General features: G+C 55.9%; 1 protein-coding gene across 6 annotated transcripts in view; it reads left to right on the top strand.

Moving 5' to 3' along the window:
* The first annotated feature begins 985 nt into the window (after positions 1–985).
* mtcl1 (microtubule crosslinking factor 1) overlaps positions 986–16,307 on the top strand; it is a 38,802-nt gene continuing 23,480 nt past the window's right edge. For 2 of the 6 annotated variants that reach the window (XM_029253284.1, XM_029253287.1), the window contains exons 1-3: positions 986–2,235; positions 4,910–5,134; positions 5,549–5,707. In XM_029253284.1, the coding sequence (XP_029109117.1) occupies positions 1,405–2,235; positions 4,910–5,134; positions 5,549–5,707 (1,215 nt within the window). In that variant the 5' untranslated portion in view covers positions 986–1,404. The remainder of the gene's footprint in view (positions 2,236–4,909; positions 5,135–5,548; positions 5,708–16,307) is intronic. The other 4 variants (XM_029253282.1, XM_029253283.1, XM_029253286.1 and 1 more) reach the window with 3 other exon arrangements.

Raw genomic sequence — 16,307 nt, forward strand, 5'->3', positions numbered from 1 at the left:
CCTTGTCAATTCAGCTAAAGTACCGTGATACTGGAGCAGGAGTTGGATTCGAACCAGTAACCCTCACGTTGTAAGGCAACAATCCTCGCCAGGACCCTACCCCCTAGACATGGGGATTCTACACTGGAGGAGCTGTTTGTAAACTGCAGACAAACAGGGGAAGTTTTACGGGGTCTGCTCTGCATTTACAGTGTAAAAAGGTTCCCTTCACCTGGTTTCATAGTGTTCTTAACCTTCAGGCTTCGTCACAAGTACTGTATACAAGTGGTGCGAAATTCTTGCTTGAATGCTTCTCCACAGACTATTATAGACTACAGGATACAACAGATAGTACTGCAAAACACTACAGAAATAAAATATACAAGATAACAGTAAATAGCCAAAATAATCAGTCCATAAACTGAAAATGCAAGTGATGAGCGTGGAGAGATGAGTACAAAGTCAAGTTACAAAAGTGTCAGTGTAAAGTCCAGTATTGTTACTGGTATTTGCACATGTCATGAGTGTGTGTTGAGCGTTCTTACAGCACCGTGGTAAAAACTAACCCTGAATCCAGAGGCCAGAAAAGAGAAAAGTGCACGTGGGGGGTGGGGGGGTTGACTGTGGTCTTTCGTGATGTGCTTCAAGGTAGTATAACATGGTACAGTAACAGTACAATATGAGGGTGTAGCAAAAATCAGAATTAAATACTTAACAGCAGTGGCTGCACGACATTCTCAGAAGAATTCATTAATTAAATATTGTTGAAATGAATGTCCATCGCTGCAGCCTGCTGCCATAGAAAGATATTAATTTAACTGTAGATGATGATGGTGATAATAATAAACAGACACTAACTGACCTGCAGCCGAGCACCTCTCCCACACACTTTCACGGACATTCCTCGGTACGTGCGCCCCCCCCCACCCCGCAGCGCTTCTGTTTCCCAGGCTGTCGCGCGCATGCGCAACGGCACGGCCACGCGCGTCAGCGGCAGGACCGCAGCGCTCGCCGATTCCGCGTCGAGACCCGAGTGCTGGTGGCGGCGGCGCTGCTGCTGCCGGGGGCGCGCGCAGACTGGAGCGGCGCGAGAGGAGAAAGGGGAACGGGACGCGATCATCACGGACGGTTCACGAGAGGCAGCGGGAGCCCGAGAGCGCGGATGTGATCTTCACCTGCTCGTTCGCAAATTTCACGCTCGTCCTCGTGCGCGGAGAGACCGGCTGGGGGCGCGATTGGAGGCGGGGGGGCGCCGGTGACCGCGAGCTGAGATGCTCGGCGCGAGGTGAGCAGGTGCTGGGCGCCGCTCCGGAGGGATGCGCTCTGGTGCTGATGCTGTCGGTCGCGCTTCTCCTCGGTCTGGGCTGAGGGTCGCGCGTTCCCGCGATCGCGGCCACCCGCCCCTCGTGTCTGTCACTGTGCACCATGGAGAGCCCCCACGGCCCCCACGGCGACGTCCAGCAGCAAAGCATCCTGCTGGAGAAGAAGCGCGTGAACCGGGCGCCGTCCCCGGCGAGACCCTTCCTCAAGGACGCGCACCTAAAGGATGCGCGCTCCCGCGCCTCCGCCTCCAAGCCCCCGGCCGTCGCGCCCAAGTCCCCCAAGCTGTCGGGTAAACAGCCGCCTTCGCCGGGGCTCGTGGCCGCGCAGAGCCGCGCGTCCAGGCGCGGCGTCCCCGGAGCCCGAGAAAAGGCGGCCGCGGCGGGCAAGAGCGCCGCCAAGTCCGCGGTCACGAAGAAGGCGGCGAGGCTCGCGCAGCACGGGAGCGCGGAGCAGACGTTCACCTGCAGACAGGTCGATCCGGCTCCCGTCGGGGCCAAGAGTAAGAAGGGCAAACTGTGCAGCGTGGCTCGCGGCGCGCTCGGGCTGGACTCGCCCGTGCGCGTGCCCGCGGGCTCTGGCCTCGCCAGGGTCGCTCACACGGACAGCAGCTCCGACCTGTCCGACTGCCTGTCCGAGCCGCTGTCCGACGAGCAGAGACGCGCCCCGGCGGCGAGCAGCGACGCCGAGTCCGCTTCCGGCTCCGGCTCCGGCTCCAGCGAGCTCGCGGGGTGCGCGCGCCACCCCGACGCCCCAGGGCAACGGACGACGGCCCGGGGCGCCGAGGAGCCGCTGGAGCGCGGCAGGGTGGCGGGGAACCCGGGCAGACCCGCGACATGCGACGAGCGCGAGCCCCGGGGGGGCAGGAGGGGCACGAGGGAAGAGGAGCTGCTGAGGGAAATAGAGGATCTGCGCTCGGAAAACGACTATCTCAAGGTAACGGACACAGCAGTAACTGACACTGTAACAAAGTGTGTGAAACATGTGACTGATACTGTAACTGACATTGTAACGAAGGGCAGCACACCTGTGAGCGACACAGTAAGTTACTGATGCTGTAACACAGCCTGTTTCGTCGTGTCTGTATCGATGTGTCGGTTCCCACTCATGGACACACACACTTCAGTCATTTCCCAGGATTCCCCCGCTCGCTGTTGCAGCTTTAATTACTCTCTGTGTCTGTGATGCGGTAACTTCTCCTCCTGAGCACGAGGCCACGTCACACTGAGGAGCAGGTGCGGCGAAGAGCAGCCGAGGGACCTAAAGCAGGACTTAGGGTCCACGTCTCGCGCTCGTCCGCCGCTCTGGAGGGATGAAGGAGACGCTCGGTGCCTACGGGACCACTAGGGGGGCGCAGTAGTTAGCGGCGCCACATTGCAAAGTAATGGCCCGGGTTTGAATCCCCCCTCGTGTATGTTGCTCTCGAGAAAATAAAACAAAATTATTCTTTTTTTCAACCACATTAGTCCTAAATAAATGTGGTGGCGGCGCTCAGGGCCAGAAAGGTGGGATTCGAACCTGAGTTTCCTCATTGCACTTCAACCGCGGTGCCCCTCGACGGTCCGTCGCCCTCAAGCCTTCTTTGAACGCTCCGGGCAGCAGTTAACGGCGTAGCCTTTGGACCCAAAGGACTTGGGTTCGATTCCCACTTTCACCTATAGTGTGACTGATCAAGTGCTGAATGACCGCGGTAAAAACCGTGAGCTCCTTTACAGAGAAACATCATCTGAATGCGTAAATAATGGTAAAATACCAGGGTAAGACACTAATAGACAGAGCGTAACTGTCAGCTCTGAAGGTGTTGTGTGGACAGCAGGGGGGCGGAAAGCAATGGACGATACGCTAATTTAATTGTCACATTATTCACATTTCAAAGGGGTGTTCTAGCCCCCACCCCCCGGCTCCCTTCGGCCCAGACGAACAGTACGGTACGAGTGACGTGGAGCGTGATGTGGGGGGAGGGGACTTCGCAACTTCGCACCCTGTCTGCCAGCTGTACCCCTGACCCCTAGAGAGGGACCCAGCAGGGCAGTTGTTTGGCCCCCTGCTTTTCAGAGCCGCCCTACCCCCCCGCCCCCTGAGTGGCACGGGGTCCCGGTCCAGCTGCCGTGAGCCGTGAGACTGTGGCCTCAGCTTTCATTGCCATCTGGTCACTCGCACCTGGAACAACAGGACACGTTCATCTCCAAAGTGTGTTTCACCTCCACTAAGATGCTCTTTTATTATTTGAACCCCCCTCAATCCATAACGTTTCTGTCCCACAATCATAGTGTAAAGAACATGTGCGGTTTCCTGGTTGTCCTGACTCACGGGAAACTTCCGTTGGACCCGCTGAGTCTGAGGACGCCGTCAACAGATGAGCAAGTCGCTCAAGTAACACCGTGTATCAGTTTGTACTCACTTTTTACTCGGGTGCGTCATTGGCAGTCATAAGGTGTCAGCTAAATAAAGAACACTGTTATTATAATAATAATAATAATAATATTGTTATTATCATTATTATTATTGTTTTTATCATCATTATTCATGATGATAAAAACAATAATAATGAAATGAAAGATGAATCGACTGTATTTCCTTCTGCTTACAAATACTAAAATATAAATAACGATGATCCGAAATAATAAATAAAAAGAAAACTGGATCCTTCAGTAGTTTCCGGCAGCTGCTTCTTTGCTCCCTCTTGCGCTCCGTGTTTTTCTCAACGCGACTCTGCCACCTTCACCGTCTCCGTTCCCCTCCTGGGTCCTTGACCGCAGGGTGAGGCTCATGAGCAGCCGGACCGGGCGGCGAGGGGCGCGGGAAGGCGAATGTGCACGACGCACCGTGAAGCCTGAGCAGAAAAACACAGTAACGTGAGGAGGAGCCTGAAGCCCAAAAACTATTTGAAACATAATTATAAACTGAAAGTGGTGGCAAAATAATGTATTTATTTAGGAATTTAGTAGCAGCCGACTCTTAATTCCGCTTTTCACGTTAATTCCATCTTAATTAACGGGACAGCTGGTAGTTAGTGGTTAGAGCGACGGCGTTCGGACCCAAAGGTTGTGGGTTCGATTTCCACCCGGGACTGCGGTCCCCTTGAGCAAGGTACTTACCCTCAATTACTCCAGTAAAATTACCCAGCTGTACAAAGGGGTAAATAATAGTAATTTTGCTTTGGAGGAAAGTGTCAGATAAATGTTCTCTTGAGACCCATTGAGGAAGTCAGTGTGGTGTCTTTGCATATTTTATTGCAGAGGTGTGTGTGCGTGAACATAAGAACAGAGCGGCACCTCTACACAGCGTGGCTTGGAGACCCAGATGAGAGCGTTGGGCTTCGTCCCAAACGCCTTACTATTCTTTACACCGAATTAGACAAACGAGGACGACTCTGCAGCACCTTGACGTCCTCGTCCCTCCCGCCGCGGTCCTACGAGGAAGGGGGACTTTGGCCGGGGGCGTGTAACCCTGACCCCGAGGGCGCCGATCCGTGAGGGAACCGCTTGTTTGCAGCGGGCGCGTAAGTGTGTGTCCGGCTAGCGGGGCGCACTTACGGTTAGGGTTAGCCCCCCTTCCCCGCCAGGCCCCAGGAATGAGGACCCGTCCCCTTGGCGTCTCTCCCGGGCAGGACGAGGTGGACGAGCTGCGGGCCGAGATGGAGGAGCTGCGGGACAGTTACCTGGAGGAGGAGGTGTACCAGCTGCAGGAGCTGCGGCGCGAGCTGGACCGCGCCAACAAGAACTGCCGCATCCTGCAGTACCGACTGCGCAAAGCGGAGCAGAAGAGCCTGAGAGCAGCGCAGACGGGTCAGGTGGACGGGGAGCTGGTGCGGAACCTGGAGCAGGACCTCAAGGTGTGTGTGTGTCTGTGTGTGTGTCTGTGTGTCTGTCTCTCCGCGTGCGTGTGTGTCCGTGCGGTGTGTGTTTCGCTCGGTTGATCTCGCTCTCCAAGGCTGTTTATAATAAAACCTTTTTTGTCCGTTTCTGTTTGGACTTTTCCTCTATAACAGTTTTTTGGTCTCTGTCTCTGTTCCTCTGCGTGCTTCTGTTTGTTTGTGTCTCCATCTGTCCGTAGGCACATTTGTCTTTGCGTCGTCATGTTTTCTCTCCAGCCTTTGGTATTTGAGTGTGTTTGTTGGCTCTGTGTTTGTGTCCTTTCACCTGTTTTGTAATAATGATATTTGTCAACGTGCACATATTGTGTAAATATTGTGCGAGCGTGTACGACGCGCGTGTGTCTCGAGTGTGTGATGCCTGTGTACGCGCAGGTGGCCAAAGACGTGTCGGTTCGCCTGCACAACGAGCTGGAGAGCGTGGAGGACAAGCGCATCCGAGCCGAGGACGAGAACGAGCTCCTGCGCGAGAAGATCATCGAGGTGGAGATCTCCAAGCAGGCGCTGCACAACGAGCTGGAGAGGGCCAAGGAGGTGAGGAGGGGGGGGCGGGGGGGGGGCTCTGAGGATCTGGACGGGTCAAAGAGACGCTCGGAACACACGGCTCCCGTGGAGTCGCATCCAGGACGAGTTTCTAGAGGCCCCAAGTGGAAATGTTGTCCTTCCAAGTTTCTCATTTACCCTGATTTACCCATTTATACAGCTGGGTAATTTCACTGGAGCAGTTCAGGGTAAGGACCTTGCTCAAGGGTCCTGCAGCCGGAGGTGGGATTCGAACCTATGACCTCCAAAGGCAGCAGCTCCCAGCTGTCCTGCTGAGGTCGCGGTCTGAGCACAAATTCACACCAGCAGATTCCCTTCTCATGCTTTTGCTGTAACCGACATGGTAAAGTACACAGTTCAGTACATCTCCAAAGCGTGACGTTTGCACACCCCGGCAGGGCTGAGGGAGCTGCTGGTCGGGCAGAACGTTTTGCTGCGGAGCGACACACGCTGTCCCCATGGACGGCCCCTGTCTCACACTAAGTCCCCTTAAGCAGCTTGGAGGACGTCCGTCTCTGCGTGACTCTCAGCATCTGCTGCGTCCTGCACTTAATGGGATGAAGGGCAGCTATTCTGGCTCATTGGGGTCGCATTATACTAATTGGGAAAGACAGCGACAGGAAGTGGGGGACAGGAAGTGTGTGCAGCTCATTTTGCTTCTTCTTTTATTTGATACTTACCTTTCAGCGACTCACAGTCATTTACCCATTTATACAGCGGGGTAATTTTACCGGAGCGATTAAGGGTAAATACCTTGCTCAAGGGTACTACAGCTGGAGGTGGGATTCAAACCTGTGACCTTCGGGTCGAAAGGCAGCAGCTCTAGTCGCTACGCTCCCGGCTGCCCCCCGTCTGCACCAGAGCCGGCAGACAACACTGAATCGGTGTAAGTCACGGTGTGTCTCTCTCGACCGCCCCGCTCTCCCCTCCCAACCTTTTCCTGGCAGATTCCTGATGTTCTGTCTGGGGTCCAAGCCCCTCATGTTCTCCTTTGTGTTCCTCGCGGTTGTAAAACATCACAGTTGGACCCGTAACCCCCGTTGCTCGGAGGCCACTCTTCTCCCGGGTGACAGGCGTTTGTAATTTGTGTGTGGCGGCGGGGCGTGCTGGGGGGAGGGGGTCCTGGGCGGTCGACCCAGTTGTGACTGTTTGCGATCAGAACCGCAGGATCTTAGTGCTGCGCTCTGGAGCGTGGAGTTTGGCAGCAGCTCTTCTCTGCCGCCCTGCCAGCTCCTTCCCCCCCCATAAATAGCGGGGCTCGAACCCGAGCTGAGGGAACTGGGCAAGAAACGCCAGGCTGAAGGTATGAGTCCCGACCGCCGTGGCTTCTCTGACCCTTACCGTGTTTCCGGACCGTTTCTCCAGGGTCGTCCTGCTGCCGAGCGCTTAGTCCGACACTCTTGGGCCATTTTGCAGCAGAACGACCGAAATCCCGTGTTTTACATGGTTTGTCCGTGTGGCGTTCGGAGACAGCGCCCTTTCGCATGCGGTGATTTACGTGACGTACTATAGTAAAACATGAGAACAGATGTGAGCTCATATGACCACAACATGCTACGCAACACTATTGACTTTGGCAGCAGTGCTGGTAGTAAACAGGCGTGTGTGTGTGTGTGTGAGACTGTGTGTGTGTGAGACTGTGTTCCACCTGCGATCAATAACCACTTCTCCAGTGCCGTGTCCTGGAGGTCAGAAGGAGGACGTGATGACAAACTGAGGGCATCTAGGTCATCGGCTCGCCAGAAACGCGTCTTTGAACTGTGGGAGGAAACCAGAGCGCCTGGACAAAACCCAGGAGAATATGGAAACTCTGCAAAGATAGAGTTGGACTTGAACCCAGGTCCAAACCCGCAGCCCAGGATAATCTGCACCGCCACGGTGCCCTCACTACTGTGTTTTAACCACATCTCAGAATGCAGAAAGGCAGCGTGTGGAGTAGGTTGCAGTGTCGCAACACACACACACACACACACACTCTCGCTGCACAGGTCGACCATGCGGGTGTCAGTGCCCTGCATTCATGTAGGAGCTGTGTGTGTGTGTTTGTGTGTGTGTGTGTGTGTGTGTGTGTGTGTGGTTGTAGCGTCCCGGCAGCCAACGGCAGCCCTCCGCAGGACTTGTTATGAAATGACGACACATTTGCGGTGTCATTGGAACGGGAGGGAAAACGACGGGTTTATTTGGTGCCGCGCTGCGATTGGCCGAGAGCTCGTCTCCCGTCGAGCTCCACGGCGGCCTTGTGCGTTTCCCTCGGCTCACGTGCGAATTCCACGCGCAGAGGACCGTTCCGTTTAGACGAGTGTCATCGTCATTCCCGGGTGTCACCGTCACGCTCCGGCGTTCATTCTGGACGTCACCAGCAGCCTGTTGGTTTCCCACACGGTTCGAACCGTGGACCCGGCGCCTGTAGATGGATTAAAAGGGATTAAATTTTCACTACGCATTTTTGGACCTGATTAACGGTCACGATTTGTGCTGCGGATGCTGCGCTTATGGACGTGTGTTCGGTCGGGGCCTCGCGAGCCGCCGGTCAGCGGATGGTCCCGCCGCGGAACACGCCGCTCTGTCCTCTGCCGGTGTCCCCGTCCCCGTCCCGCTCTCCTCCCTGAGCGCTTGAAACATAGCGGGGAATCTCATTGACCCACTTTGAGCCCACCCCCCCCCCTCCACTCCGACGGGTGGGGGTGGAGGCGGGGCTTCGCGATGCGGGGCTTCGCGATGCGGCACCGAGCGGAGCGCCAATGCACCTCCGCGGCCCCGGTTCCGCCACCTGGAAACACGTACAAACACACGTGTGAACGAGAACGGCAAGAAATGGAAAAGGGGACGAAGCTCTTAAAAACGAGGCATTGCTGGGGGCTTCGTATAAACACCCTGATCACGGACCTCGTTTTTCAGACAGGTGTAAACGAAACGCTGTTCGGTAATCGATGTGCGTCGCCTCGGATACGGGTGTAAACGAAGTGCCGCGCTGCACTTGGCCGTGCGTCGCCTTGAAGAACCTCGTTTGCCAAATGAATGCGCGTAAATGTTAACGAATGGCAGCGGGTCGTCGGGCGCTCGGGTTCGACCGCACCGAGGTGCCGAGAAGCCGCTCGGCCGAAGCGCCGAACCCGAGAACGACTCCGGAAGAGGAAACGTGAGGCAGCGCGCGTCATCCGAGTTATTTGCGCGCCGCTGCGGTGTGTGACGACACGGGGGGTCGGGCTCCTTCGCTGACACTGCGCCGCTCCCTGTACCGCACACGGCGTCGACACGTGCGCGAAAAGGGGGTGGACGGGCGGGGCGGATGCTTTTTTGCACCCCAATGTTGGCGACCGTAACCTGTGGCGGAGGGACGCTGCTCCTTTCGCCTTCGCGACCAGAAGAGTCTCACTGGCTGTGGCTGCAGGCCAATGGCAGCGAGGAGCGGGTTCGATTTACACGGCGCCGTGGGACGGAGAACAGGAGATCGCTCTACAGGCCTCTTGTGAGCTGCTTCTGTCCCGCTCGTCCCAAACGCGTCCTGTCCGGGCGTCCCGGGTCCCCGTCTCTTTGTCGTTGCTTCTGTATTTCCTTGCTTGTGTCGTCACATGACCTCTGACATCATCGCCGTGTGGGTAACCGACCCGTTTATCGGGAGCCCGGTGCCTGAGCCTCGGCTCTGCGACACGCTCTGACCGCAGGGTCCCCCAGCTCCAGGGTGTGTGTGCGTGTGTGTGTGTGTGTGTGTGGGGTCCCCTGAGTGCGTGCGGTCAGTTTGGACACACAGGGACGCTGCCATCTGCCACCGACGAACGAGTTCAATCTGGCAGCGACGTGCGTGTAAACACAGCTGTCGCGCGAACGTAGGCCGCGACACGCCGAGCCGCACGTCCCGCCTGGCGGCGCTCCCTCGCGACGGGACCGTGCCGACGGGACGCGGCCGAAGAGGAACGAGCGCGGTCGCCCGCGGTCCGGGTCCTTCTGAAAGCCGATGAACGCGCTGCGCTCGCACGGTTGCCACGTTTGCACCGCCGTTGTCCCGGGCCCCGCCCCCTCATCAGACAGGCTGCGCGAGGAGCTGCTGACTCTGGGGGGGGTTAAGGGTTTAACTCCGCTAACCAGCTGGGAGAAACGGTGCGAGACGAGGCGACGCGGCCCGAGCCCTGCTGTTGGATTCTTTCAGGACCGTGAAAGGAGCCTTTGTTCCCATGAGCCCTTTGTGCTGTAGGAGCTTTGCAGGGAGGCCACTGGGGAGCTCGTACCCGGGGGGGGAGGGGGCTACCCATTGGCGACACCCGTAACACCTCGCCAGTCTGGGTCTGAGATTACGGTTCGAGGCTGTGGCTGAAAAGCTGGTGGAGACGCAGAAAGACGGGTTCGAGCCGCCTGGTTTGGCTGGAGAAACGTGCGGGGGGGTTGGGGACAGACGGACGGCGTGAAACTGCTCGGAGACCCTTGTGCCCCAGCAGCACATGGAATGACGAGTGAAATTTGGGGTCACGTGTCGCCGTTCCTTTGAACACAGTCAGAAAACCTGGGTTTGAATCCCACCTCCAGCTGCTGAACCCTTGAGAAACGTACTTACCCTGAATCGCCGCACGAAAATTACCCAGCGGTGTAAATGATTGTAAGTCGTTTCGGCGAGAAGCGTTTGGATCCAAACCCGTCCTCCAGTTGCCGCGAAGCTCGTTTCACGTTGTTCCCGGAGACGTCCGTCGCTAAAGGAGTCAATGTGAAATCTGTAAAAACAGTGTAAAGGGAGAGTAAGGAGCACTGTCGTGTTCTCAGAGCACATGTTGCGTTCAGCGTGTTCAGTGTGTTTTGTGGGTAACCTGTGCGTTTTGTAGCCCCCCCCCCCACCCCTCACTTTTTCTCTGATTGTACCCTCCGGTCGGTGACACGCCACTGAACCGGGGGTGGCGTACCGTCCGCATTTGCGTTTGCTGGCTGTGACAGTTCGAGTCAGGCGGCGGGGGGCAAACCGGTCAAACACCAGAAGCGTTCGACTCGTTCGGAAATCCCTTCCGACGGCAGCATATTGCAGGAGGGCCTGGAGGGCGAGCGAGGAGCCGCCTGCCGCCCGCTGACGCACCGCGGTACTGGGACCTGTGCTGCTGTGGGACGAGTCCCTCGCGGACGTAGAAATGACCCGCTGACCCTCGGGTAGCAGAGCACCACAGGAAACGCTCCTCATGTAGCTTCCCCAGATTTGCCCTCCCCGTGCAGCAGGTCCCTTCCCTCCCTCTGAACATGTGGGGCAAGATGAGAAATGGAGCCGCTAAAGTTAGCGAGGGCGGTTCAGAGTAGCGGAGCCCAGACCGGGGGCCTCTTTGCTGCTGCGTCCCCAGCAGTCAGTGTGAGGAGCTGCGGTGGGCTGCGCTGCGCATTCTGTAAAGTGTGTGCAGGTGTTACAGCACCGTTCCTCACCTGTGCGCCGCGGCGAATCCGGTCATTGATCGGTACAGCGGTCGGGCTGCCGGAGCTCTTTGGCGCCAGTCTCGTCCCGTCGGTACCGCACCGCCGTGCCGTTGAACGCACGCTCTGCCAGATGGCGAGTCTCTCCCTGCGGCTCGGTCCTTTATTGTCTCTGCGCCGCTCCGCCGACAGTCGGCTCTTCCCTCCCTGCGGCCGTAGGATCTACGGCGATGTGAGCTTCTCCACACCTTTGTCCACCGTAGAGAGAGGTGCTGTTGTCAGTGCACCGCAAAGGTTTGTGGGTCTGGCAGGAAGTGACCCCCCCCCCCCCCCAATGGGCCCCCAAGGACCTGCCCTGTCTGGCTACATACGCACCCCACTGCAGTTCGGTTACTGTGACACACAGCAATCGTATTTAGCCTTCGATGAGTGGAGTGTGTGTGTGTGTGTGTGTGTGTGTGTGTCAGTGCCGCGCTTCCCCAGAGCCACAGTTCAGCGCTCAGATGATGTATCAGAAGCGCTGAGACGCACTGAGTGTGGACAGTACGATATACTGTATGATACATATAATCAAGAAGATACATCGCATTTAAATCAATATAAGTGGTAAAATGTGAATTGAAATGAACTCCATGACTTATACATCATAAATAATGTAACGGTGTAAATAATAGATGCACTTTTGTAAAGCGTTAATAGATGATAAAACATCCTGGAGACACGTGACGCCTTTTCCCGTGTTTCGGGTTCATGTAAAACTGTCCTAAACAGTACTGGGGGGGCTGTTTTATAAACTATAACTTCAGAGATGGAGGTGCAGCGTATGGCAGATACTGTGTAATGAATATGAAAAGGTCTGCAGTGGCACAGTGTTCACGCACACACACACACACACAACAGAGTCTGCAGTCATGTTGTGAATCCAGAGCAACTTGAGAGCTCAAATAATTTTACCTTCATAACAAAAAACCCACCTGGTGAGACATCCTGCGTGGGACAGTTTTACCCTGCTTTTACACACTCCACGTGGCCAGTGTACTTTACTCATTTATTTGGTACTTTTCCCCGAAGCGACTTGCAGTGTAAAGGTACATAGTTTTTTGCCCATTTGTACAGCTGGGTAATTTTACTGGAGCGATTTAGGGTCGGTACTTTGCTCAAAGGTCCTACAGCTGGAGTCCAGATGCAGCAGCTACAGTATAACCACTGATCCACCAGCTGCTGTTGGTAACTGTGTGAGAAGATGCAGAGTGTCTGTGGTACTCAGTTTAGACTGGACTGGACTGGACCGGATTGAACCACACTGCGCTGGACTGTGCTGAACTATACTGGGCTGTACTAAACCGGACTGAACCGGACCGAACGGGACTGAACCGGGCCACAGAACAGCACTGAGACACCGGATCACGGAAGAACGATCGAGAGCCGTGAAGCGTCGACGGAAACACCGAACAGGGAAATGCCGTGGAGGGAGGACTGTGCAAGGAACTGCAGTGAGGGGGGGCAGAAAGGAGATAAATAAAGATGGAGAGTAGGAGAGTGGGGGGGGGCAGTGTAATCAGATCACACATTGAAGCGTATCAGTGCTGCTCTGGACGCAGTGTCTGCTGTTTGTCCACCGGCCGTCCAGAACCATCCAAACCCCCCGGCTCTGTGGTACAAAAGAGAAAGGAGAAGCGTAGTGTGTGTGGTGTGTGTGTGTATATGTGCAGTCATTCTTCGTGGGCGAGAGGAGTCTTTGCTGTTTGCCATCCAGCCCGAAGGAGACGAGTCGACGTGAAGCGAAATACAGGTTTTCCGGGACGGTGGTGGTGGGGGGTCTCGCGGAGCTGCGAACCCAACGCCCACCCTCTGGGGATTCGCACTTCCGAGTGGGTGGGCTTTGTTGCACCTCAGAACCGCCAGCACTCAATAGGCATGTTGTTTTCACCCAGAGTTTGGACTCCACGAGCCGAGCAGCGGCGCCGAACCTCGAACCCGCTCCCGCACCGAGGCACAATAAATGAGGTCAGGCGAACGAAGAGCGGCTTCCTCCCCTCGTTAAACGTCTGGAGCGTAACCTACTTTGTGTCCTGTGGTGTTACAGGAGGGTGACGCTCCTCCATTTTCACCACTGTATCTCTCACTGTAAACTGGAGGACACGTTCACACTGCGGCACCAAGCGCCCCATAATCCCACCCATGGGGGGAATCGTACTCTTCTCTGTTCTAATATGCGCCTCTTCAGCCAATCACATTCTGCCAGGCCTTTCTGTGGCCAATCACGTTGACGCACTGTCAAGTAGAGTGGGCGGCGGCTGCCGAAGGCCGAGCTGAGCGGTTGGGGGGAGGACTCCGTTTGTAGCAGGGCTATCGATCCTCGGCAGGCTGCGAATCAAGGCCACCGCAGCTTCAGTAACAGCTTCCTCTTGAAGTGGCCTAATTTGTCGTGTCCCCAAGATCGCGCTCGACGGCGCCCCCTGGGGGAGCGGGGTGGCGGTGACCCACCGAGGCTCTTTAACAAAGTGCTCTCCCCCGTTGCGGAGGCAAGGATGCGAAAGAGGGCGGCGTGACTCCGACGGGACACGGTCATCCCACGTCTTCGAGTCCACCGATGCCACGTGCCCAAGTGACATTATGGGATGTTATAGTGCCGGGACTTCCTGCAGAATGTGGAAGACGGCAGCCTTTTCACAGCGATGGGTAACCGATAGAAGTGTTTTCAAACCTGAGTTTAATTGAAATCAATGTTTATCTGTTGCTTTTCTCCAAAACCACTTACAACGTTAATCGACCCACTTAATACAGCTGGGTAATTTTTATTCTATCACTAGGGTAAGAACTGTCCGTGCTCAGTGGTACTACAGCTGCAGGTGCGATTCAAACCTACGACTTTCGGGTCCAAAGACAGCAGCTCAAACCACTACCGTCCCAGCAGAAGCGTTTGGAGTGTGACGGCCTATCTCTGCTGGTGCCAAATCCTCGCCCAGTCTCTCACAGTTTGTGATCCTCTGTAACCATGGCAACCTCGTGGTCCGCTTCGGTGGAGCACGTGCAGGCTGGGGGCTGGGGACGGGGGGGTTGCCGGGGGCAAGGGGCCGATATGCTGAGCTCTGCGTCTCTCAAGCGAAACACGAGTTGTCTGGGGCACGGCTTCATTAGCACAGCCCCCACCCCCCGTGTGTGTGTGTGTGTGTGTGTGGGTGCACTGTATCTATAAACTGGCACCACACAGGTGTTGACATGTTATTCACAGTAACATAAAAACACTTAACTCCAAAATTTTGCTGTGTACTATTAATTTGTGAATTAATGAACTTTCAGTGGACGTGGAAAATGTTTTTGGCAGCATCGCCCCTGCAGAGCGGAGACTCCGATGCACAAGACCCTCCTTGTGCCCTGTTGTGTAAAGTCGCTTTAGCCTTGGGATTCACGGGATTGGTGGGATTGGTGGGATTGGTGGGATTATGGGTAAGAGCTCTCGCTGACCTGTGTTCTCCTTGTTAACTGCTCCATTCTGTTAACACGCGAGCCATTAGCTGGGCCCTTCTGCTCCCCGGAGCTCCACAAAGAGGATCTTTGTTTGTGGAAAAGAACTTCCTTCTCGTGCGTCAGCGAAGTTTCCACCCATGAAACACTCCTCTTGGGGAGGCTGTCGGAGCTCAGCGGGGCTCGCATGGGTTCGATCATGTGAACCCAGCGTAGCCAAAGTCCCTTCCTCTCCCAGCAGCTCCTCCGGGACTCGGAGCCGATGAGACGGACGGATCCGTCCTCGGTCTCATTCCCAGCAACCCGCCCCCCGCCATTAATTGTAACGAATCTCGGTCAATCGCACGGCTTGTCTTAACTCGGCTTTGCTGTTTGCGCAGCTGCCAAGTCTGTAGGTTTCCTCTGGGTTGGAGCAAAACCATTGAGTTGGTTCACGGTATCTGCGGAGCGCTGTTTCCACAGGAGACGTTACGAACGTTGCCCACAATTAAACGCAAACTCCTTGAAAAGTGATTCCAAATGGTCCACGGAACCCCAGCGCCGGTGAGCTCTATGGGATAAAGCACGGAGTGAGCGTTCTCCAGTTTGGACACGGCGTGTAAAAGCTTCGCCTTTTGCTTTTAAGCACTGGATCGTTAACTTGAACGACCGCGGCTTTGGCGTAACTGACCCTGCTTGCGGTCCCTCTGGACGGGACGCCGTGGCCGATGAGCCGAGGTCGCTTTCCGGGCCCTGAGCCGATAAGCGGTCCACAGGTAAATAAGGAAGCGGGGAGTTCGACAATAATCCCACCATCTGAGCCCAGAGTCGCCCTCCGGTGAACGACAGCCAGATGTGACCTCAGGGGGCAGTTCCACGGCACTTGTGCACCTGAGGTCTGGTCGAACGGCAACGGTCGTTCTGTCGCAGGTGAGGTCTTCCAGTGACTGGAGTAGACAAGCATTTTGTGGCTAATTGCAACGCACTGATAAGGCTCAACCAGTCATGGCGACTTTGCATTAGTGACGCTTATTAACTGAAGGCTTAGGCAGAGCTCAGCAACTTACCTAAACCCTCCCCCACCTCTCCTGAGCCACCTTGAACACTCTGCTTCTAACGAGCCCTTTCAGCAGAAAAGTCCATCTCAATGCGTCATCCTCCTTGTCTTCGGCGAGGCTTAGCAGGTCTGATGGGGCCCTGTGGTGCAGAAATGTTAGTCGTACATGTGTCGCCGCCATAAAATGGATGTTTCCTCGCTCTTTCTGAAATACAGTTAAACCGGAATCCTTTCTGACACCATGTCTCATCCTCCACTGCTTGTCCATCAGATGAACACTCTTACATGGCTTGTTAAACCCAATTTACCATAAATTTCTCCCATGGCCCATCCCTCCTTCTCTCTTGCCTATGGTGAGTGGTGGCCTGGTGAAAGAGCTGACCCACGCGGAGGGGGGGGCGGAAGGGGGGTCCGTTGAGGATGCGAGAGCGCTCTATTGTTGCACTGTCAGTGTCAGCGTGCAGGACACAGACAGGGAGGAGGAGTCCCTCTGTGAGCTTTACACAGGACTTAATCCCAGCTCCCCCTCGGGAACGCGCTCCCGTCGGCGCGGCACGAATTAGAGCTCTTTGTCAGGGCTCCCAGAGACGGTGCCATCTGTCCTGGCGAGCCGAGCGACCGGGATTCACGCCGGACCCCCACACAATGAACACAATGTCCCAAACGCAGATTCCCTTCTATCGAAACACAGCGATGTTCGCAGCACGC

The sequence above is a fragment of the Scleropages formosus genome, chromosome 7 (genome assembly GCF_900964775.1).
Source record: "Scleropages formosus chromosome 7, fSclFor1.1, whole genome shotgun sequence".
Taxonomy (NCBI): Eukaryota; Metazoa; Chordata; class Actinopteri; order Osteoglossiformes; family Osteoglossidae; genus Scleropages; species Scleropages formosus.